At 39.7% G+C, this 24,915-nt stretch overlaps 1 protein-coding gene across 1 annotated transcript; it reads right to left on the bottom strand.

The window, feature by feature from the left end:
* Positions 1-5: 5 nt before the first annotated feature.
* LOC307247207 (apolipoprotein B-100-like) lies at positions 6-24,595 on the bottom strand (the record flags this gene model as incomplete). Its single annotated transcript, XM_080023296.1, has 30 exons — positions 6-101; positions 6,631-7,509; positions 7,597-7,783; positions 7,879-7,902; positions 8,004-8,115; positions 8,221-14,238; positions 14,335-14,708; positions 14,807-14,916; positions 15,001-15,164; positions 15,330-15,502; positions 15,739-15,943; positions 16,287-16,411; positions 17,891-18,073; positions 18,166-18,371; positions 18,485-18,652; positions 18,813-19,016; positions 19,104-19,283; positions 19,497-19,692; positions 19,775-19,986; positions 20,088-20,234; positions 20,317-20,431; positions 20,548-20,995; positions 21,121-21,206; positions 21,307-21,431; positions 21,545-21,697; positions 21,840-21,987; positions 22,191-22,336; positions 22,493-22,605; positions 22,785-22,814; positions 24,559-24,595. 30 exons carry the CDS (start codon positions 24,593-24,595, stop codon positions 6-8), a joined length of 11,364 nt encoding a protein of 3,787 aa, XP_079879422.1.
* Between the last annotated feature and the right edge of the window lie 320 nt (positions 24,596-24,915).

Raw genomic sequence — 24,915 nt, 5'->3', positions numbered from 1 at the left:
CCGATCTAAAATAGCTCCACAGTGCCGGAGCCCCTGCGCCCCGGTCGCTCCTTCTCCGACGGTACCGACTGTGCCCACAGCGTGGCAGAGATGGGGAGCCCCTGATTGGTGCGCCAAAACAGTGTGTTTTTATTTTAAAAACACACTGTTTTGGCGCACCAAATCAGTTTGTTTGTCTAGAGCGGCAAAATGGCTTCAGCCTGCTTGGGCTAAGCCCCCTGATGTCTTTGCATTCTAACAACATCCCTGATTCTAGGGGTTCAAGAGTTGATTATTTAGAGAAATTATTTTATATATATATATATATATATATATATAATGTCACATAAGACACGGTGAATTCAGATCTGGGTCATAAGTTGATTAATGAACTAAATATAACTGAAACGGAAGTTTCATTTGCAAATTCAATGTATATGCTTATGAGCCCTAGATATGAAAGCCATCTTAAAGTTATGCGATTGGCACTCTATATTAATGGTTGTTTTTAAGATAACACTGTAATAACACCGTAAAAAGACTTTAACTACCCCGTCAATACTTGCATCCCTACTGCCTCTTAGCCTGTCATAGCCTTTAACCCTTTGGTGCATAGAGCAAATTTTGTACATTTTGTATATATATATTGTATTTTTTTAGACTGTTTAAGCATTATTTATTGTCTGCACTACAATGCAGCAGCTATTATCAACAGACAACAGGCAAATTGCTTGCAACTTGAAAATGGACCTGACCCAATAAACTGATTCTAATTCTAATTCTAATATAAGTATTCTTTTTAATTAATGACATTACATTCGTCTTAAATTCAAAATCTCAGCCAATCTGTTTGAAATATTTTGTTAAAGATTTGTATAATTTGTGTTACAAAGCTCTGAATCAAAACGCCCTTTGGGTCACCCTTCACGTAACAGGGAACAGCCAATGCAAACCGTCAATGCAAAGAGCTCATCTCAAAGATAACGAAATCTAGAAGCGAGCGAGACGGCACGAGCTTATGTAAGAGGGGCGAGAGGACGGGAAAAATGTGTTGGAGATCCCAGTGGAGGGTCAATTAATTAAACTAAAGTTGATCAGCCATTTTCTTTGCAGCCATGCCTGTTAGCAGATAGTACCACAAAAACATATTGTAAACGTTTTAATAAATAGTGTGAAATAAATTGTCAAAGGGGGAAAAACAATAATGATGTATTCAATGCTGTAAATATAAAAATATAATCCTGTTTTTTCTTGAGCTTATGATTGTTTAGATGGTTATACTTGCCAAATACATTTTGATTCCTCTGGCATCATCGACGAGAAAAGATCTAAAGGAACAACAATTCCGTGTCTAAAGTTGCAGTGTGTAGAATTTACAGAACAGACTTGGCAGAAAATAAATATTACAAAAATAATAATTCAAAAGTATGTTTTAATTAGTGTATAATCCCATGAAAATAAGAATTGTTGTGTTGGGGTTACCTTAGAATGAGCCGTTTTTATCTACATGGGCATGTGTACGCTTCACGGAGAATGCCATGTTGCACCGCTATGGGGAAGAGTATTCAGTTGGTTGAGATCTGCAACCTCACCACTAGATGCTACCAAATTCTACACACTGCACCTTTAATTCATTTATCGGGGGTTAAATTAGATTTGAACTACAGTATATGAATCTGGTTAACATTATGTACCTGTATTACAAAATTCGTACATATACCAATACAACATATATTTACAGTATAAAATCACGATTCTGTTGTTTTTCATATATTGTTATTTTTTATATATACATACATTACATTTAGCAGACGCTTTTATCCAAAGCGACTTACAATTATTCAAACACCGACGGATGCAGCCATCAGGAGCAATTAGGGGTTAAGTGTCTTGCTCAAGGACACTACAGCATGCTAGCAGGAGGAGCCTGGGATCGAACCAGCAACCTTTAGATTACTAGATGACCAGCTCTACCTCCTGAGCTACCACCCCCATATATTATCAATCAAATCCAGGACAGCATTCCAGTCAGTAGATAGATACTTAGTTATATGAATAGTTAAGAAATGGCAATATACAATAACCCCCCAAAATCAACAATAAGCAATAAACCTCAGTATCAACAGTTCACACTTAAAATGGAAACAAGATAGATTCAAGATACAACTTCGATATAACTTTTTAAAATTATTCATGTTGCATGCTTCCAAAGTTAGTCATTAGTTTGATATGTTGTTGAGATGATGGTTTACTTAGAATCCTCTTTGTATCTAACTCTTAAGTCACACTGTCCACTGAATGTTTGCCCGTAGACATTCCGTTGAGGCAGCAACTGTAATACAGGGCTGTAAAAAGAACAAACAACTTGACATCATGCCAGCAACTCCAGATAAGAGCTTGCAAGGACCTGCAAGATACCTCTGCAATGTCATCAAAACACCATCCCAATCGACAATATTAGGAATCAAAGTGTATTTTTGCCATTACTTTTGAGCCCGGTGTACTACCATAGGTCTTCATTGTTGGTTTGTGTTCAGTGTGACAAACTTCCTGTATCAACTCAAGTCAAATATTATCCTCACGAACAGATGGAATCAATTCTTCAAGTGTAGACCTCACTTTGTTGGCCAGATTGCTTTCGTTGTGAAACAAGACAGCGGGCCGCAGATCAATGGTAGTCCAGGAGGTCACATGTGGTGGCATTATGTAGCTAACGTGATAATATAATTACATGAGGAAAAATAAAAAACATCGACTAAAAACCTTTATTTTTTCTTCTGTTTATTTAGAACTTGTTCAAATATTTTAAACAGAGAGCTTTGTAGTGAGAATATTTATGAAAAAGATCGCAGAAACATCTGCATGCACTTAATAATATAATACTTAATAATAAAAAAAATGTAATAATAAATTAATAAATCAAATAAATAATAATGTCTAATACATATTTTTTCTATCACAGCTTCTCAACACATTTAGAAGTTTAAAATGTAGAAGAAGAACAAAAAAAATTATGTGAGGAAATCCAAACAACTAAAAAAATCTCAAACTGAGGGTGGCAGGAAGAATATCTGGCCCATAAACCAAGGCCTTGTTCAGATTCTCCTTGATCTACACCTGATGGAGTCGTCTTCAGCTGAAAGAGCGTTGGGCACAATCCATCAAATTTGGAATACAAACCTTAAAGTGACCTCCATCCAGGTCTGATGATTCACAAGTAAAAAAAACATATTTTTCCAACACATAAAACAAAACCACTGGATGTGAAGCAGAAATGTTGAGTAAATTGCCTTGAAAATAAAAAAGAAAGCATAATTTTTTTTTCCTGTGATGGCATAATTTTATTGATCTGTGATTATTTGTTAGACACAGGGTAAATGAGATCCTGACGCTGGTGTTCAGGCCTATCACAGCCTAATCATGGTTTACAGCCCTTAGACCAGGGCAAAAGCCACTGACGTCGGAGAGTCTCTAGTCCCCAAGTACCCTATTATGATTGAAAGCGCTAAAAATGTTTTTTTTTTTTTATAAGGTTGGGTTGCAATTCAGTATTTCGTAGTATTTATGCAATACTTGCATCACCATATAAAGTGGTCATTACATGTACTTTTTTCATTGAATAAGAATCACAATCAGAAAGGCATTTTCATATCCGAGGAATTTGTTGTGGTAACGATTGCTGTAGTGCTGCACGGACAATTGGCATGAACAAAGCTGTTTTTTATTTTAAATAAATATATAAACATAGCCAAATATACAAAACTATGCTAAATATACAAAAAGCGATTCTATGCAGAATGGGATAAGTTACGTGTTTTATATAGACTATTTATATACAGAAAATATATACTTTATTATTACATTATATATACATATATAAATATAAATACATATATGACATTATATTTGTGTATTTTTTACAATATATCAATCGAATTTACTTAAAGAGCACTTTACATTTTTTTTGATAGATTTATTAAATAAAGATTGATTTGATTTACTATATTTGAACTTTAACCCAACCAAAGCAAAAGTAATTACACATTTCCACCATAAACATCCTCAATCCTTCTCCTCCTGAGCTGTCACACACACAAACCTTCAACATCACGTAGTTTCAGAGTATTTCAAAACGAGGACCTTCATTGCAATTATAATTTACAATTTCCCACCCAAACTAGTCTTGAAATCTCCGTCCTAAATGTGGTCGTGAGGAACAGGTAAGTGACCCACGCGCAGAAGACGAGACCGACATGAAATGGCCTACGATGTGCGACATACTACAAACCACAGAGTACAGTGTACTTTCACTGCATATATGTATGAACGTATGTATATGTATATGACAAATAAACCTCTTAAATCTTGACTTTAGTATGTTAGTAAACTGAACAACATGGCTGCTCGAACATTCTAGGTTCAGTAGACAGGGGATGGTTGCAGGTGAGACACTTAGGACAGAAGGATATAGAATACATTCTGAGGACCTGCTAGACAGGGAAGGTAACGCACCAGAAAACTAGCGGGACACAGATTCGTACACACACACACACACACACACACACACACACACACACACACACACACACACACACACACACACATTTACACACACACAAGGGAAAGACTGATGTACTGGGAAGCGAGGCATGGGTTGGTTACCCACAGATAAAATGTTCAAGTCAAGTTATGTGATTAAAGAAAACGAGAAAGATCTCAAAACAAACAGAAAAGAAAGCAAAATAAAAGACAATTTTGTTTCATTAAGATTGGTGTGTCAGCTTCACTCATTTTATAATGTTCCAGTGTGATAAATAAAGCTACACAAGGCATCTCACTTATATACACATACATTTATTTATTTTTATCTAGAAACTTGTAATTTAAAATTAGTTAATCTTGTTATAATTCATTTCATTACCAGTTTCATATTGCCATGTTTGTACCATTAAATGTAAAATGTTTATACTTCAACATCAGTAAATTTCTAAAACATTTTAACACATTTAAAATCACAAAGATATATTTTGATTCAATTAGACTGCATTACTTACAATTTCATATTTTTCTCATATACTTTTTTCATATTTCCTTATCAGTGGTTTTATTATGGTAATCTAATATATTGAGTTTCTTTTCTACTTTCTCCTCACAGTTAAGTTTCTATATCTGCCACTGGACACTATTTCCTCTTGTAACCCAGCCCCGCCCTGGATTTTGACCAGACAATTTTTTTTTCTGCACCATGACTCATGAGACAGTCCCTAAACTGAAGTGAACGTAGTTCAGTTTTTATGAAGGGAAACAGCACCTGGCATTCTTATCCTCACACAATCCAGCTCTCCGCTAAAACACTAAATGATGAGTGACTCTTCTCGATGGCATATTTTTTTGTCAGTAATAGCAGAAAAGCGAAAAACATCTATCAAAAACCATTACAAAAACTATGATGCTATTCCATTAACTACTCATGAAAATATTGGTTGGTCATCATTAACAACTTGAAAGAATCTGCTTATCTACTGTTTTAAATACAAGGCGTTGTTATCAAATTCACCCGGATATCTAACATGTTTGATTAGGATCAAAAGTAATAATCATGACAATGGATCACATGATTGACTTGCTCTTAATGATCCCCGTACTCATACTGAACTGTGCCCATTTTATTGGAATGAACTGAAGAGTCACTCACTAATGTTGAATCTGTATGATCACTGGCGATTAGTCTCGAAGAAAGTTCAGAAAATGTAAACTTTTGGAACAATTACAGTTACACTATTATAATTACATTACAACACATCCCATTACTTCCTTTCCTCAGTGCTGCCACCCGTGGCCGGGATGTGCATTGCAACCAAATTCATGCGCATCCCCGTACATTCAATTGGTTGCAATGGTTTTTGGAGTGTGGAGGTTTTTTTTCTTTCATTTTTTGCAAGTTTCGATCACCTTTTATCACATAACCATATAAAGGACAAAGGTAAGCATCAAAATGCTGTGCTTGAAGTTACAAAAGCTATTTTAGAGTTGACTTTTTTGCCTTGTTACGCAACCTGGTTGGTGGTTTGATGACAGTCCTTTCTGCCCGGTGAGGATGTCAGCAGGGTCCTACATCAAGGGTCTCATGTCTCTTTTGAAAAATAGATTTTAATGTCATTGAGATAACCTCATGAAACAACCTTAATCCCAACACAGTTATCAGTTTCTTGGTTATATAGCCAAGAATAAAGTGTTTGTGAGAAAACCTCTGAGTGTTCATTTTAGGATTATAATGTAAACTAACCAATATGTTGTTGTAACTACTCAGTCATTTCTCTGCTGTTAAACATGTCAATGTACAGACAGGAATCTAACCCAGGACAAAGCTAAGTAAAAATACAGTAATACCAATCAAATGAACAAAACAATTTGGTGAAGATGCAAACTTTATTTCACACATGGATCCAAGATTGTATTTAAAAAAAAAAAGCACATTGCACTGGTGTAGTAATAAAACGGTGGTGTTTGCCCGTTGTTCACACTTCCTCACTGGTATTGGGGGAACAGAAAGTTGATCTCAAGCCTCCTTTTTTCTAATTTTATATGTGCCTTTAACTCAGCAGGAGACTGACGCAAATGATCAGAGAAGGATCTATCTACAATGTTTACCACAGTTCTGACAACGTCCACCATGTAAACGAGGGCGCTGTTCACATTCTTTCTGCTCAGGATAGTGTCAGCATGCTCAGTAAGGTGCTTGATGAGGTTCATGAGGTCACTGTATAGAGAATTTATGTTGGCAACAATTGGGTCAAGAATGTTGGATTTGAGTGTGTTGTCAATCAACTTCTTAGCTACGTCAACGATGAAGTCCATCGTCTCCCCCAGCTTCACTGAGAGCATGTCTGGGCTCTCAAGGCGTTTAACCCGATTGACAATGCGTTTAAGGCTGGTCTTCACATTGCTCTTGAGCTGCTCCATCGTGTTGCCTGCAGTCATGACGTCACCGACGGGCATGGAGACCTGAATACTACCTATCATGTCTATTATTGCACCAAACGCATGTTCAACCATTGCAACCACCACCTGGATGGCATTCTCTAGCACAGCACTAAAGCTGAGAGTAAGCTTCCTATAAACTTCAGGGATAGTGGTCCTCCTCACAGAGCCAGGCAGTTTGAACTGGGTCTCCCTCACAAACTTGATTGCAGCATCTAGGAACACCTGAAGAGTCTTTTGGTACTGGACAATGGTGTTCCTGAACAGGATGGATAGCTGGCTCAGATTCGGGCCGTGGTTGTTGGCAGTGTTGGAAATCTCCCTAATATGCTCGATGATCGCATTCTTGAGCCAAGCTACATGTTTTGAAAGCTGGTACTTCTCACCAAATTTCATGAATGAATAGGTGATTGCAGGGAGCTTTTCTCTAAGACCAATGATCATGATTTCAGGGGCCTCCATGTTAAAAGTAACCTTTACACTCATCCAATCTGCATCCCTGGCAGATGTTCTCATTAAGAAGATGTCCACATCCTTCCCAGGAGCTGACTGTTGAGTAAGTAGGAAGCAGAAAATTATTAATTCTTACTGATTTTAACTCAGAATATGATGTACGCAAATGTGTAAGATACTTACTGCATAACGACCATAAAGTCTGGCACCTATCTGAGAAGGGACCCTACTGTAGAACTGTAAACCCAGAAAGCCAGTGGATGGGGTAGAGACAGAGGCACTGACCCCATCTTTACGGGCCGCTAAGCGGAAGTTCATATCAGTAAAAGTAGGACTGGTGATGTCCACATTTAGGGTAAGGCGGGAATCACTAGGTAGAAAAGAAGGGATTAGCATTTCACGCAGCATAAAGAAGACAAATTAAGCAATCCAAAAAAAAACATTCTGAAAGGAATAAAAGCTTACATTCCATCATCCAGGCGTGTCTTCCTGGAAAGAAAAGATAAAAAAAGTGTGACCTGCTTAGTTACTACTCAAATTGCCAAACTATAAAAGCCATAAAAATGTAAAAATCTTTAAATAAGTTTTACCTTGTAGCATGAGCGAGAGCATGTTGAACATCAATGGTAAGATCAGCATGGGTATACAAAGCCTTGCTAATCATGCTTAAGGCAGCATTTTTAAAGGTTGTGGTGATGGTAGCTGTAAATTTGACCATTTTACTCATTAATTCAACATCAACATTAAGACAAATGTATCTATTATATGGAAAGGTGTCTTGATTAATGAGAAATCATTGTAACTCACAATCTAGGTCATATTCCAAGAAAACGATGGGTGAGGTAGCAGAAGATTTGAAGGTTACTTTGAAGACAGGGGCATTACCCTCCATCCCAACTGCCAGGTTGGTGGTGTACACTGGTGTGGCAAGTGTTCCATTAACATGGATCTCCTGCTTGGGGACAGTCATGTCTATAACAGTCTTCTTTAAGATACTGAGGTTTCCCAGGCTGCTTGGCTGAGACATATCAATTTCAATATCGGCAGTCAAGGACGATATTGGTGCAATATTAATGGTTGCTTGCGCAACATGCTTGCCTTTTGTCTTGAAAGTCATCATATTCCCTTCATTATTACTGGAAAACTTCAGTAATGCATAGATACGATTCAGTGAGGCCTCAACAGCCATCTCCTCATCCACATCCATCTCCAGGACTTTGGATATGCCATGGGTAAGTTCAGTTTTTGCAATTATTTTGGAAGTAGAGCGCAATCCAGCAGAATTCACATACACGTTAGCTTCATGGTCCAGAGCACTCAAAAGTAAAATGTTCTCCACCACAGTGGCATCAATATTTGCCTTTGTGGTTGACTCCATAGAGACATACTCTAAGGTTCCATCCAGCTTCAGGTTATGTTCTGCCTCTGCCTTCCCAATAGCATTAAGTATAGGCAAGTCAATATCACCTCTAATTTTCAAAGTGGAGATGGTATTTGCTTTGGTCTTTGTGTCTACAACCAAGTTGTGGTTTGCTTCCAGCTTGAGAATGGGCAGTGCAATCTTTGCACAAGTAGCCACAGACATAGCAGTTTCCAAATTGTCAGTGCTTACACTAACGGTGCTGTCATGGGTACCCTGGATGTGTGGGTTCTCCATGGTTAGAGAGTTGGCCAACTTGATTCCTCTCTTTGTGGTCAGTCTTGTGGTACCATCAAACTTGCTCTTCAAGCCCTCAAATAAAGAGGCAGTGGTCGCTCCAAGATGGAAGACAAAATCTTCCTCGTTGTGCAGCTTGGTATTAACGTTCAGATTAATGATTGCAGACTTCAAAGACAGCTCTGTGATTGTATTGCCCAGAGATGGAATCAGAGTCAGACCCATGACATCAACCAGAGGGGCAAAGAAGCTTTTCTGGTATACAATCTTGGCATTCACATCCACAGTCTGCTTGGTGGTGATCAAGATGTGCTTAAGTCCCATATGATCATATAGGTTCAGGTCATGGATGGCTGGAGTACTGAAGTCAATGAAAGGTAGATACATCTCAGGGATGCTGATGGGATTAGTTAGGAAGTCAAGATTAGCCTCACCATCCACAGCAGCAAAGATACCGGCCTCCCTTTCGTTATTGTCAACAGTGAAGTTGTAGAACACTTTGTACTGATTAAAGCGAGCCTGGGCTACAGTGTTGATCTGTTGAGTGCCAGTCTTAAAAATGGCTGAGTAATTATTCAGCAGATCAATCTTGGCAGTAAAAGCATTCTGGAAGCTGACCCTGGTGTTTCCTTTATTCTGGAAATCAAATTTAACTTCCGTGGGACAGATGATGGTGTGGATTTCATTAGATAGGACTCCACTGATGGTGCCAACTAGCTCTGTGTCATGGGTTCCCATTAGCTCCATTTTCATATTGTGAAGGTTGCCTTTCCCAGATACGACAAGAAGACTGTTCTTAATTGCTGGACCCTCTGCCTCAGAGCGGGCATCAAAATGAAAAGAACTGATGTATATGGAGTCAGCACTCAGGGTCTGCTTCATCTTTAGGAGGACTGTTTCTGTATCACTGGTCAAGTTCATCTTGGCTGAACTGGGATTGATGGTGAGGTACAGGTTGCTCTTATGGCTGCCATTATGAGAGTTTAATTTTGAAGTTCCCTTATTCCCAACAGTCAGCATGAGGGCAGTAGCCTCTTGACGGACAACAGCATTTTGGGTAAAATGTGTCTCACTAGTGAGACTCATGAAAGGAAACACAAGCCAATGGTTGTAGGTTGTGTCAATAGTACCATACATACCATGTTTGGTGTCAAAGAAAGCTTCATTGACAAATTCAGCTTTGTAAGCTTCAGTGGTGGCCTTCATTGTGGTCTTGGTAGAAGCTTGGGCAGAGAGGCCATCGAGGGACACAGATGCATGGTGCTCTAAATCAAGAGAAGTGTGGGCAAACTTAAGGGTCTCAGAAGCAATTACATGATGCATATTGAGGACAGTAATGCACACAGTGGAATCCAGGTTGAAGTTGACCATCTCAAAGCTTGGAGATGTTGCCTGAGAATTCAACACAGCAGTCAGCTGATGACTATTGTCACCGTCAAGAGAGCTCTGCACCTCAGCAGTATTTGAGATAGTGTACATTGGTGAGATAATTCTAATATTTCCATATAGTTTTCCAAATCCTGGAATCATGATTTCATTTGGTATAATTGGCATCTTCATCTCAGGTATTGGGAGAGTTTCAACAAGCTTCTTCATAGGGAAATGAGGCAACATAGGGACAGAGATCTCTGGAATGCTTATTACAGGTAAGGCCATTTCAGGCATAGCAGGAAAGTAATTAATCTTTAAGTCTCCAAAAAATGCCTCCATTTCCGGCAATCGGATATCAATGCGAGAAATTAAATTAATAAGTTCAACGATTCTCTGCTTAATGTCATCAAAGGAGATGGTTTGGGCTGGCACATTATGGAAGCCCAGGATCGTGAATTGAGGTATGTCAAGCTGTGTAGGGATTTCAAATTCAAGGAGTTTGTTAATGCTGAGTGTCATTGATGGCACAACTAGATCTGTAAAAGGGAGAGTAAAAGATGATGTGTCCAGTTCAGCTCTGTTAAGTCCAATAACAAGTCTGTCAATGATCTGCTTAATCTCACTAATGATCTTTTGTTCACCGACCATTTTTGAAGAAATCTCAAACATGTGAGAGAGTATTTCTGCGACACTGCTCATAACATTTGAGTAATATTCCTGTACAAGCTGCTGGACACTAGTAATCTTAGTTTTGACATCCATTTCAGTGATTTTCTGCTTAAGGCTGTGTATGGTCACTTTTAAGTCATTAAGTATTGTATGGTCAATCAGATCCTTTACAGATTTCCACAGCTCCACAACTTTGACTTCCCTCAGGTTTTCAAAATAGCCCATTGCAGAGGATATGAAAAAGTTGACAAACTCTGTCATGGCTTCAACTTTTTTAGGTATTTCAAATTCTTTGATAAGTTGATTTGCACGGCTGGTGTAATCAGATATTAGTGCGTTCACTTCATCAGCGAAAGAATTGTAATTGAAAGACCTTAGATTTTGTAAAATGGTGTTAAGATGCAGATTTAGTTGCTGAATCATGTCTTGAATTGCTATGTCCCTCAGATAGTCAATGGCCTCTTCCATGACTTGTAGAGGTTTGGTAGGGATGTCCATGGAAATTAGATTGTTAGCAAGTAACTGGAGAGTGTCATTAATTTTTAATTGTTTGATGAGTTCCACAACCTTTTCCAAGATGGCCTCAAGCTTATCAGCCCCAACCATGATAATTGTCTCTCTCATTTTAGCATGAAATCTGTTGACCTTTTCAAGGATGTCAAAATTCTCAATCAGCTCTTTGAGACATTCAACAACTGTTCCCAGGACATCTGTTGGAATCCATGCCGTCATCTCTTCAATGAGGACTTCCAGGTTAAGGGGTGAAATGTATGTTGTCAGGTAATCAGCAAAAGTTGAGATCTCAAAGTTCTGAATGAAATGCTTCAACTTTCTCAAAACGATCTCCAGCTTGACTTTGGCATCAAACTTGTTATACAGATTACGTAGTAAGGAAAAGCTATTGTCTGAGATGTTTTGCATGTCAATTTGTTCAATAACTCTCTCAATGGCGTTGATCACAGCAATAATCACAGACTTCAAATCATACTCTTGGAAGAGAGCATTGAGGTTTTCACTGACTGTATGGATTACATTTTCAGTCAGGGTACTGCTTGCAATCATTTCCTGTATAGCGGAAACAGTTTTTTTAACATGGTATGTAACTTCAGCCAAGGTTTTTTCAACAACAGATTTCAGGTTAAGCAGTGAAGCCTCCAGGTCTTCAATTGTGATAAAAGATTCCTGGGTAAATTCAATCAAGTCCTGGTGAAGTTGAACTGCTTTAGCTTCAATGTCTAGTCCGGCTATAAAGTCGCTCACATACCGAGTAAGGGCCTGTAACTTAGCCTTAGTGTCTACACAGACGTAGTCATGCAGTGCCTCTGCTATAATCTTCATCTCTCCCAGGAGAGCTGGGACACTGTCACTGAATGGCAATTGAATAATGTGACCCTCTGTGCACTTATCATATTTTAAGAATCCAGAGATGACATATTCCTGGTTTTGAGTAGAAGCTGCATTGAAGGGATTAGCAAGTACAGCGTGTGACAACTCTACTCCAAGCCTCTCCACATTGTGGTAGGCAGTCATTTCACTGTTAAAAGCATGGTCATTCACCTTTGATTTCATAATCATTGTGGCCTTCTGTTCATGTGGTGTCAACAGTGTGTCCATCTTGCAGTCAGCAGTTGTCTTGAGAGAGAATCCATTATTTAGCTCATGTGACACTAGTGCTCTGTATTCATGTAAGGTGGCAAATGCCAGGGGCTGTGCCCTTAAGAGAAACTTGCCATGAATCTCAGAAGTCTGCCTTCCATATAGAGAGAAGTCCCCATCAGCATTAAATGCAGCATCAAGGTTGAAGTCAAAAGGAATGATACTTGCCTGAATGGTTTGGTCAAAGTTAATTGGCTGGGAGTTAAAACTGGCCTCATTGGTGATCCTGGCAACAAGACCAACAACTTCAAGTTCAGTGTTTTGGCTCATGTCAGTTTCAAACAGTTTTCCAGTTGTGCTGCACTTAGCATTGGCTTTTAGGTCAGCGTAATTAACAAAATAAGTGTGCTTGATTTCTTCCTTCCCATAAATAGCTTTCAGACTTCCACTTAGGTCCATCTTGAAGGGTTCTGCTTTCAGCTGAGCCTCGTTAATGATGTTTGTGGGAAACACATTGAGGGTGTTATATACATTTGCAGACAACTTGTAAGGCTTCAGGTCAATGGTGATACCATGGGTGTATGAAGCATTCTCAGTTATAACAGTCTCGACATTTGAGTTGAAATCAAGACTAGAGAGGGTTATGGTCAAAGTATTTGCATTGTCAAGCTTGGTGTCGCACAGGGAAGCCTTGTTGTTAATGGACAGAGTAGCCTTGGATGCATCAAGTCCAGCTCTGAAGGTGTTTTCAAAAGTTAAGGGGCTCTTGAGGGTGGTTTTTCCTCTTGTGGCCAATCCATTCTTGTTCATTTTCAGAGTAGCCTTGTGAGTAGCCTCATTGGACCGGAGCTTTACAGTGGCATCGTTTTTTACCACCAGACCGTTGACATCAAAAGTGCCAGATAGCAGAGAGTAGATGTGGGTTTCAAAGTGGTCAGCATTTGTCTCAATGTTGAAAAGGACTGCACCTGCACCAGCAGAGGCTTGAGCTTGGTTGCGAATCTTCATGCCCAGAGCAAAGGCATTTGTGTCACATCTTAGTGACAGTGTGCTTTCTTTGAAAGATAGTTCTGCAACATTGGTCAAGCTGTCTTCAAAAGCATTAGTGTTAGAGACAACAGAGAGCTCGCTATTAACAAAAGTTGCAGCGATTGTGTTTTGTGCTTGGAAAATAGTAGTATCAACCTTCCAAAACGAATCAATCTTTGCTTCGGGTCTTAACGGGAAAATAACAAAAGTCTGAGTAGAAATGGCATTCCCAAAGATGGGTCCAGCCTTGACTGAACCATCAAGTTTGCTGTCAGCCAATATTTCCTCAGTATTAACGGCAACCAAGCCATTGTGCTCCAGATTGACATGCAGACCGAGAGGACTTGATGCCTGAATTGTGCTGCTGGACTTCACACTTATTTTGTTTGTGATGGATCCAACCTCCGTGATGTTTATGCTTGCTTCAAGAAACCTGTGACTCACAGCACTTCTCACATTAGCCTTGATTAAATCAGCCACAGTGCCTTCAAGCAATCCAGAGCCTACATGAAACAAAAAAAATAAAATTAAAATTGTAGGAAATGGATTCTTATACAACATATGGATTCATTTTACAAACCATGAAAGTAATTAAATACCTTCAATCCTGAAGGAAAGAAGATCCACTGGGGAACGTCCTTCCAACTTAAACTCAGCCGAATAGCTTTGAGTATCAGCAGCATCTTTTCCAACAGACATAGAGGTTTCCATTTCATAAAGATTGGAGCTTCCTTTGGCTGAAACCTCTGCCTTTCCAAGTAGTGGGAAGGACACAGCAATCGACTTAGGCACAAAAAGCTCTGGCAGAGGAATTTCAACAGAGGAAACATTCAGGCCAAACTGGGGCAGAGACATATGCGGGGTGGTCAAGACAGGTGGGAAGTTCAGTTCCTTCATTGACTTTCCTCCAAGGGGCAGAGGGATGGTGATGAGGAGGCTCTCTTCATTGAAGTGGTAAGCAGCCTTAGCTTCACTAACAAAATATAATGATTAGTCAGTGCTAAATGATTGTCATTCATCTGTAGGTTTTCTTTTAATAAAAGTCTGGATTCTTTCTAAATTGAAACTTACCCATTGAGAAAAAGTTTCTCTGGCAGAGAAATATCAAATGTTGCAGGTATTCTGATGTTGTTCATATATGGGATATAAGCAACATATTTTTCCAAATAGTTGTTGGTGGCCTAAAGTGTGATTCAAAATGAGTATTTCACAATATTAATCCATCTTTAAGTCATGATCTAGATCATATATGGGAATTATATTACCTCCACAGACTTGGTGAGGATGTGATAGATTTTGATGTCAGTCTCCCCAACGTGTTTGTGGAGAACTTTGTCGATCATCTTTTCAACTGCTTCAGTATTGGGGAGGATCTTTTTAATCTCTGCATTCATGTCACACTTGATTTCAGCCTGTATTTTCCTGTGATCTGAGGCAGGTAATAGAAATAGTTTAGCAAAGAATTGAGGTTGATAGAGCAAATAAGTTATTAAAAGATCATTTGTATTTGATATTACATGGGTATTAAAGCTTTCAAAACACAGCAATATTAGTATAAACATGGAATAATTGAATTGTTGAATCATTCTGTTACCGTATTTCATGGACATTTTCTGGACTGAGGTAGATTGTGGGAGTTTTATATCACTTTCCAGCTCAAATTCCAGCTCCTCGCCACGCTTCACATTGGTTGTAATAGTCAGATCACTCTTGATGAAGGGCACAACAAGTTGAACCTGCAGCATAGCATCCTTCATTGCCTCCACCCTATGACGCAAAAGAGCAGTGAGTCAGCAGGCATTAAAGAAAATCAGTGAATAATTGCTGTTTGTTTCTTTTGGATAGGAACTGGTGCATGTAAGAACATGTTTGTTTCACAGAGACAGACAATGAAAACAGTGTCACATAGGATTATATATCAATGATTATGTACTAATGACCACAAAATAACGTATTTCCTTTACTGATCAGTAAAGGTACAGTGAGTACTCTTGATTTCTTACTTGGCACGGCCAACAAGGGAGAGCTGAGGGATGTTTTTGTTGATGAGGTCTAAGGAGACTGAATGGGTTCCTTTGCCCTTAGTTCTGCCATCATTGACACCCATCTTTAATCCAACCTCCACATCGTAGTCAGGAACCTGGATGTCAGCAGTGAAGACATGCTTCCCCCGGTTGTACTTGATAATTGCTGCCGCCTCACCAGCCCCTGTGGATGGTTAAACAAAAATGAGATTGGCATACAAGCATACAATTATTGAGATATAATCCAATAATAGTATTTTCTCACATTGAATTTTCAATATTATCAGTAATCTTGCCTTGTCTTTCTTAAATCCTGAATACTGAAAGAGGGTCATCTTACATCAACCACATGTGATATTTTATGACCAAGATGGAGATTTGCTTTCTGAAAATCTCAGCCTAAGTCAAAGCAATATGCAGTATTGTTTTGAAGGCTTAACTTCCCGTGATTGGTTTGGCTATGACATTCATTGAAGATGGAAGGGATAGTCTGATAAGAAGTAGTGAACCAATGGTTTTCAAAATACCTTCAGCCTTGAGGACCATCTTCATAGAGTCAACGTTTTGATGACCTTCGTCTTTCAGCAGTTCATAAATAATTCCTGCAGAATACTCAGTAACTTCTCCAGTAGGGTGGAGCTCAACTGCAAATCTGAAGATCCATTTTATATGAGTGAAAATGTTGAAAAACCCCAATTCCAATGAAGTTGGAACGTTGTGTAAAAAGTAATTAAAAACAAAGTAAAATGATTTGCAAATCCTTTTCAACCTATATTCAATGGAATACACTACAAAGACAAGATATTTAATGTTCAAACTGATAAACTTTATGGATTTTTTTGCAAATATTCACTTATTTTGAATTTGATGCCTGCAACACATTCCAAAAAAACTGGGACAGGGGCAACAAAAGACTGGGAAAGATGAGGAACGGTCAAAAACACCTGTTTGGAACATTCCATAGGTGAACAGGTTAATTGGAAACAGGTGAATGTCATGATTGGGTATAAAAGGAGCATCCTGGAAAGGCTCAGTTGTTCACAAGCAAGGATGAGGCGAGGTTCACCACTTTGTGACTAGCAAATAGTCCAACAGTTTAAGAACAACGTCTCTCAATGTACAATTGCAAGGAATTTAGGGATTTCATCATCTCCAGTCCATAATATCATCAAAAGATTCAGAGAATCTGGAGAAATCTCTGCACATAAGCGGCAAGGCCGAAAACCAACATTAAATGCCCGTGACCTTCGATTCCTCAGGCGGCACTGCATTAAAAACCAACATCATTCTGTAAAGAATATTATCACATGGGCTCAGGAACACTTCAGAAAACCATTGTCACTTAACACAGTTCGTCGCTACATCTACAAGTGCAAGCTAAAACTCTACCATGCAAAGTGAAAGCCATATACAACAACACCCAGAAATGCCGAGAGAAAAAGATGGACTGACGCAAAGTGGAAAAGTGTGTCCACATTTCAAATTGTTTTTGGAAATCATGGGCGTTGTGTCCTCCAGGCCAAAGAGGAAAAGGACCATCCAGATTGTTATCAGTGCAAAGTTCAAAAGCATATGCATATGTTGCAACAGCGTGGCCTCGTAATAAAAGAGTGTGGATACTAGACTGGCCTGCCTGCAGTCCAGGCCTGTCTCCCATTGGAAATGTGTGGCGCAATATGAAGTGCAAAATACAACAATGGAGAACCCGGACTGTTGAACAACTGAAGTCGTACATCAAGCAAGAATGGGAAAGATTTCCACCTACAAAGCTTCAACAATTAGTGTCCTCAGTTCCCAAACGTGATGTAACACAGTGATAAACATGCGCCTGTCCCAGCTTTTTTGGAACGTGTTGCAAGCATCAAATTCAAAATGAGTGAATATTTGCAAAAAAACAATAACGTTTATCAGTTTGAACATTAAATATCATGTCTTTGTAGTGTAGTCAATTGAATATTGGTTGAAAATGATTTGCAAACCATTGTATTCTGTTTTTATTTACATTTTACACAACCTCCCAACTTAATTGGAATTAGGGTTTGTATAAAAAATGACATTTTCAATACATCAATACAAAACAAATACATCAGTCACCGCTGATGAAACACTACACTGTTGTCCAAGCACTTACTTGCTGTCTCCAGTGAGGGGGAAGTAGGGAGCGGTCTCATGAGAGGAAGCATCAACGTACTGCAGGACATTGCAGTATTTCATTCCAGCAAAGAAGGGAGTGCATTTGTTCACATCAACCTTGTCCTTCATCATAGGGGGCATAGTCTTCACTATTTCTCCAGTCACTGCCACGAGGGTGTTGCTATAATTATGATAGAAGAAGGTTGCTTTGCCTGTTGTAATTACTCCATTCAATCAAATCTACTGTATGTGATAGTTGCAGCTAAGGCTTACGAGATGCTGATAAGCTTGGTTGGGCTCTTGGGAGCAGGGATGGTCATCTTGGCGTGGTTGCGTCCCATGGAGATCTTGGCTGTCAGCCCACTCTCGTGGAAAAGATTTGTGTGCATCTCCAGTCCAGAGTTTGCATAGTCTAGGATGTGGCAACCCACTTGAGTCACAAACTCAATGCCAGCAGAGGGCATGAAGCTTATCTCACTCTGTGTGAAGAAATTAGAAGAATAAATCATAAAACTGACAGATAAACGCATATAATTATAGATAGATGTAATGGTAAACCGATACTTGACAGTTAAGTTTATTTAATGTTTACCATGTCACCAGACATTTTAAGACCACCCTTGATGCCAGGGGTGAAGGTGCCAGACAGAGCAATCCTCAGAGGCATACCACTGGCAGTGGGCAGAAAGAATTTGTTTTCCATAAAGACGTAGTGGGCGAAGATTTTATTGTCAGTTTTGGTCATTACGCTCTTCATCACCTGTCAAAGAAATAGTAATAGCCATAAGTGTTCATTGAAAATTCACTAAAATACAAGTGATGTTCTGTAATAAAAACAGTACCAGACTCATATTACTGAGGTGACAGTGAACAATATTGTGGAATATAAGATTGTAAAATGAATTTGTCCTTGAAAATACCTCCATAGGGAAAACCTTAAGGCTGCTTTCAATCATCAAGGCAGCAGAGTAGACCATGTCTACTATCTCGTTGGTCTTGAGGTATCCAAGCTCATTTCCGAGAAGCCTTAGGTAAACCATCGCCTCAGGGTTCTTCTGGGCTTTAAGTTCCCTCACCAGTTTGTTAAGGTTATTCCCAATCTCTCTCATGATGTTCTGAGTGGTCTGAGTATGAACATGAATGAAGTGGTAATGTGGTCAATTTTTCATTTGCATTGTAAAAACTAGAGAAGATTAAATATTTTGACTTACCTGTCTCTTCCCTTGATTACTCCCTAGGGAAGGCAGCAGGTTTTTAAGGACCTCATTGAGCTCATGTGGCAACTTGTCAGACACAAAGTACATTGTCTTTAGAGCTGTGTCCGGGAAGAATCCATTCTCACCAAATAGGGCTTCAACAGTTGGCTCAAGCCCTTTACCATCCATGCCAATCTAGAAAACAAAAATACGTTAATGTAGCATAGAGCGAAGCAAATGGTTTAAGCCAGATGGTTTCAATTAAGGGTTCATGTTTCCCATGTTGTATGTAAATATGTTGTATGTAGATTTGGAGCTGTAACAAAATTAATTTCCCCCTGGGATTATTAAAGTATTTCTGATTCTGATTCTGATTCTGATGTTTCCAAATTTCAGGTTTCTATGTACCTCCACCATGTCAAGGTCATAGCCAAATGATTTCAGGGTCATCTCGAGCATGATCTCCTTGGGCAGGTAGCTGGTACCCTCAAAAATCATGTTTCCCTCGACAGAGCCCATCTTGTAGTTGCGGGAGAACTTAGTAGGGTCCATGACAGTTCCAATCTCATTGCCCTGCAGTGCATAAAGGATCTTCTCCCTCAGCCTGTTGGAAAGAAATAGAGATACAGTTAGTATCCTTTTATACACAAATAGGTAGCACAAAGATGAAAATATCCTTCACTTACACTCTGGTCTCGGGCTTAGTTGAGGACAAAATATTGGTGATGTGGGAGATGATAAAGCTCTTTGCCTGTTGGTCCTGCTCATTGGGCAAAGCAGCCGCCAGCTGGACCAGTTCACTGTGCTGGGGTTCCTTCATCAAAACCAAGTATGCAGCAATACGCTTCTGCAGTGGGCTGGTGCTGTCCAGAACAACCTGCATGAGCACCACCCGGCCCTGCAACACAACAGTGGATCCACTGTCATGAACAACACCAATACAGGTACTATTTTCAAAATTATCTGTGAAACCAAAATATGACAACTTTATTGACCCACCTTTTCAGGAAGAGGAGCCAGCCTGAAGACTTGAATGGCAGCCTGCTGGACAGCCATGGACAATCCAGGCTTGTTCACACACCGAATCACAGCTGTCTTCAGGGCAAGGCCGGCCTCTCCCATGGCTGCACCCATGTTTCCAATAACCTAAAACCAAAAGGCTGCTTATGTTGTTGATCTTTCACATAAAGTATTTATATAAATTATACAATACATTGATTTTACTCACTCTCAGAGTCATGTAAATGTTGTCATTATCACCCCTGCAGTCGCCCAGCTGGGAGACCATAAACCGAGTAACATCATGGATCTCAGGGATAAGATTTGATTCAGCCTTGTAGAATCTATTAAGTAAAGCAATGCAAAGTCAGCGTATGGTTAAATATATGGTATGGCAATTATTTGACACATTTGTCGGATACCTTTTATTCCAATGCCAGTTAAAAGTGTGTTCACTCACCTCTTGACGATATTGCTGAGAGCATACATGATTGTCTTGCTAGGCTTGTGTTTGGCCATCTCCAGCATGTCGTTGATCAGAAGAGGAGAGGGATTGGATATCAGTCCCATGGCGAACACGGCAGCGTCAACCTCAAGTGAAGAGCTGTCGTAGGTTCTGAGGATCCGCATGATGCCACTATTGCACTCTGGTGTACCACACTGGGCGAGAATCTGAAAGGTCAGGGCCCGGGACAGATTGAGGCCGTTGGAAACAGCAACGTTCAGGGCCTCCATCTTCATCTCGCGGAAGAGGTTGATGAGCTTGTGGAAGAGGTTGGCTCTCCTCTCACCATCGGTGTCGGGCAGAGTGACCAGTTCTGTCATCACATCTAGACCTTCATTCACATCCTGGATCACTGTCTTGTCCTCAGGGGTTTCCATCTGGAGAGCCTTGATGTTAGCCCTGTCTGTAAATATAATAGACTATAGTCAAACTTCATTATAATATTTTTCATTCATATTAGCATCATTGTTTGCAGTAAGAAATTGTCCAATATGTATTAATCATTTGATAATTGATTAAGAATCCTACTGTAATTGAAGGCTCTTGAATTGTAGGGAGTGACATACAGTAGATCCAGACTCTGTTTGCCTACATTGGTAACTCCATATTTCCCCCTGTGATAAGAAAGTAAATGGTTAAAAGGTACAGTGGATTAAATACATTTTTTTGTGAAGCCATGTGACAGAGAGAATTCATAGGTAGGGTTTGATTTACTTGTGAGAGAAGGGCAATAGAATGTGGTTCTCGGTGCATGACGCAAAGGTCATGTATTTTCTTTCATTGTCAAATTTGTAGTTGCAGGTCTGGGAGCTCCTGATGAGCTTGGCAAGAGGGGAATGCTGACAGAAAATGAAAAATCATACATCCTGTCACTATTTAGTTTTAGTATTTGTTTTGTATGGTATTTTTAAGGTCATGTAATCTGGCTATCACTCCGGATCAGTTGCCTTACCAAGCCAGTGATTACAGCCAAGGGGCTGGTGTGGTCTCTCATGGGAGCAAATTTGTCACATTTAGAAAGATCCCTGGTGAGACTGATGTCTGTGGCAATGTTCTTTTTTGCGACGATGGTGGAATGAGTCTTGCATATGCCATGGATGGTGGGCTGCATGAATAGAGACAAATCCATATTCATGTATTTGTCTGAGAACATCTAATCGATGACATAGCGAGATATTTGAAAATATATATATATATTTTTTTTAAGCGTCAAGAATATGATTGGGTGCAATGAGGAGGAGATTTACCATGTTATTGTTCTTGTCCTCCTCCTCTAGAGGAACCAGCAGGGCAGAGACGATCCCCCTCTTGATGTTCAGGACGGTGATCGTCTCACCCTCCTCAGGGTAAAGTTGCACATCATACTCACCCTCGACCACAACCTTCAGGGGATACCTAAGGAAAACAGGACTCCATGAAGCCTCAGTTGAAAATTGCTTCATCTTGTACTTAAAAAATCATTGGACTTCATCATATAGCACAGTGCATTTATTAAGGGAGCTCAGGGATGGAACTGACAAATCTTTGCACAGGGATAGCTGTGGCTTTTCATAGTTTTCTTCTAGTTATAGCATAAGACCGCTGTCAGAGAAACATACTTTTCCATTTTGCCACCAAAGTCTACAGATCCAGGAGCGGATGTGAACACAGGGTTTCCCTCTGCATCCGTGTCGACCATTCTGCTCAGACTACAGCCATTGATGCGAAGAATGAAGCTACATGTCCGAGGTACCTCAATTGTGACCTGTTAAAAGGATACATTTAGCTTTTCCCTATTGCATTTGGTGTAACCACGAAAACCTGCACATGAAATCATTTGAAAATAGCAATTAACAAGTAACAATTAAGATTATCCAACCAAATTCAGTTTTCTGGCGGGGTAGAGTGCTTTTTTCTTTACCTTACAAGACAACTTGGGTCCATTTTGGAACTGTGCAGCTCCATTGATGGCATTCACGGACTCGGTTACGTACAGATATTCGTACTTGTGGAGAGCTTTGTACCTTTGGCTCACTGTTAGACAAGAAAATGCCTTGAGATTACAGTCCAACTTTTCATCAATACATTAAGAAATGCAGCAATTATCAAGGTGTCTAAAGTACAAATATAGTTATTCAATCATTGTGAAAAACAAAAAAACACAGCTCAATTGCTGTCCAGCAAAGAGGAAAATGTGACATTTTAAAACTTACATGGACAAGATACTTGTTCTTCATTGGCATCTGCAATTCAAATAAAGGAGAAGATGTAATTTCTGCTTTGTTATACACCAATCATCCACAACATTAAAACCACAGACAGGGAATCAAATAAAATTGCTCATCTCATTCCAATGGCACCTGCCAAGGGGTGGGATATATTAGGCAGCAAGTGAACAGTCATTTCTTGAATTTGATGTGTTGGAAGCAGGAAAAATTAGAAGTGTGAAGATCTGAGCAACTTTGACAAGGGCCAAATTGTGATGGCTAGACGACTGGGTCAGAGCATCTCCAAAACGGCAGGTCTTGTGGGGTGTTCCCTGTATGCAGTGGTTAGTACCTACCAAAAGTGATACAGGGAAGGAAAACCGGTGAACCGGTGACAGGGCCATGGGCGCCCATGAGTTCATTAATGCTCGTGGGGCATGAAGTCTAGCCCGTCTGGTCCGATCACACAGATGAGCTACTGTAGCACAAATTGCTGAAAAGGTGAATGCTGCTCTGATAGAAAGGTGTCAGAACACACAATGCATCACAGCTTGCTGTGTATGGGGATGCGTAGCAACTGACTGGTACTTAAGGATCTGCCACTAACGTCTTGGTGCCAGATGCCACAGGACACCTTCAGAGGTCTTGTGGAGTCCATGCCTTGATTGGTCAAAGCTGTTTTTGCAGCACGAGGGGAAGCTACACAATATTTGTGCTTATTAGTGGTGGTTTTAATGTTCTGGCTGATCGGCATATACAAGTGGTCAACCAGTTAAAACTTCCCTGTTATTTGTGTAACTTCCCAGATAATTCAAATCATTATCATTATTCTTTCTACTATAAGCAGTTTTTGCAGCACACCATTAAGCTGTATCTGAGAAGATTTTGCATTAAAAAAGAAAAAACTCACAAGCCGCAGCAAGCGTGCTGACAAGCAGCAGAAGGCAGAGTTTTGAGTCCCCCATTGATCAGCTCATAGAAACTCACTCCCGTGAGGTTTGGCAAGACTGAAGCCCCCGCCCCAATGTCGGGGCTTTTATACCCCTGCGTTAATCCATATGAAGGAAGGAACAATGGACATCGCGGTCCCGGCTCCAAAGTTCATTCCATACGTATGTGTGGAGGGACAAAGGCAAAGTTTCATGAAGTCTTTTTAGTCAAAGTGTGAACATATGACCCCAGCAAGTGTGCTGCAGAAATGAAAAGGCTTTTGCATGACTAATAAAAGAACCCACAAATGTCAATTACCACAATCCCACATGGATGTACTATATATTTCCACTAATGTTTAGGGCCACCTGACAAAAATGAAATAAAGAAAGATGCATTTTGACCAAGAAACCGGGCCTTTTGCCACTGGGCATTGATAAGAAGTCGTTGCAACCTTCTTTTGGTGGTTGTTATCAGTGGGTCCTTCTCAGAGGACTATTGGACTACAGCCTGCCCTACGTGTGTGCATCTAGTCTAGTCCTTTCCAATGTTATCTGAGTTTGATAAAGACGACCAGCCGCCTTCGGAAACCCTTTCATCATTAGGTTTTAACATTCTCTTAATCATTTCAAAGTGAGTCCTGCTCCCTTAATGTGCATTGGATGGATGCTTGAATGGACTGAGTATTCTTGATCCCTTATTGCGTAGTTCCAAGTTTTTGCCTATAAGGCAATAATTTCTTTCTGTGGGGGGTTAGGGGGAGTGACAAATGATCCAATGTTCCCGTGATAACTGGGTGGTGCTGGGTGGGTTTCGACAAAGTAGAATACAGATAAAGCTGCTTCTTCACCAGCGTGCAGAATATCTCCCTGTCTGTAGTCTGACATGGCTGCCTTTCCATTGACATAACATTGTCTGATTGATAAGCAGATGGGGTTTTTATAAAAAAAATACCTAACCTTAACCTATTTCATACAATAGTAGTCTGTACCCACAGTCCTATAAATAAATTAAAGGGATCATTTGTGGCCCTCAAAATTGGGAAATGGATCTAGCATGCAAATGAAATCATGTGGAGCTTTGATTTTTCAGAATCAAAATTAGAATGATTTTATTCCGTCAAGTTCATTTTTATATACAAGGAATTTGTCATGGTGAGGATTGGACAATTAGCATTAAAAAAGCTTAACAGTCTGAAAAAAAATAC

The sequence above is a fragment of the Zeus faber genome (genome assembly GCF_960531495.2).
Source record: "Zeus faber genome assembly, chromosome: 2".
NCBI lineage: Eukaryota > Metazoa > Chordata > Actinopteri > Zeiformes > Zeidae > Zeus > Zeus faber.
Note: the sequence above shows the minus strand (reverse complement) of the source record. Positions and strands in the feature narration are given on the sequence as shown.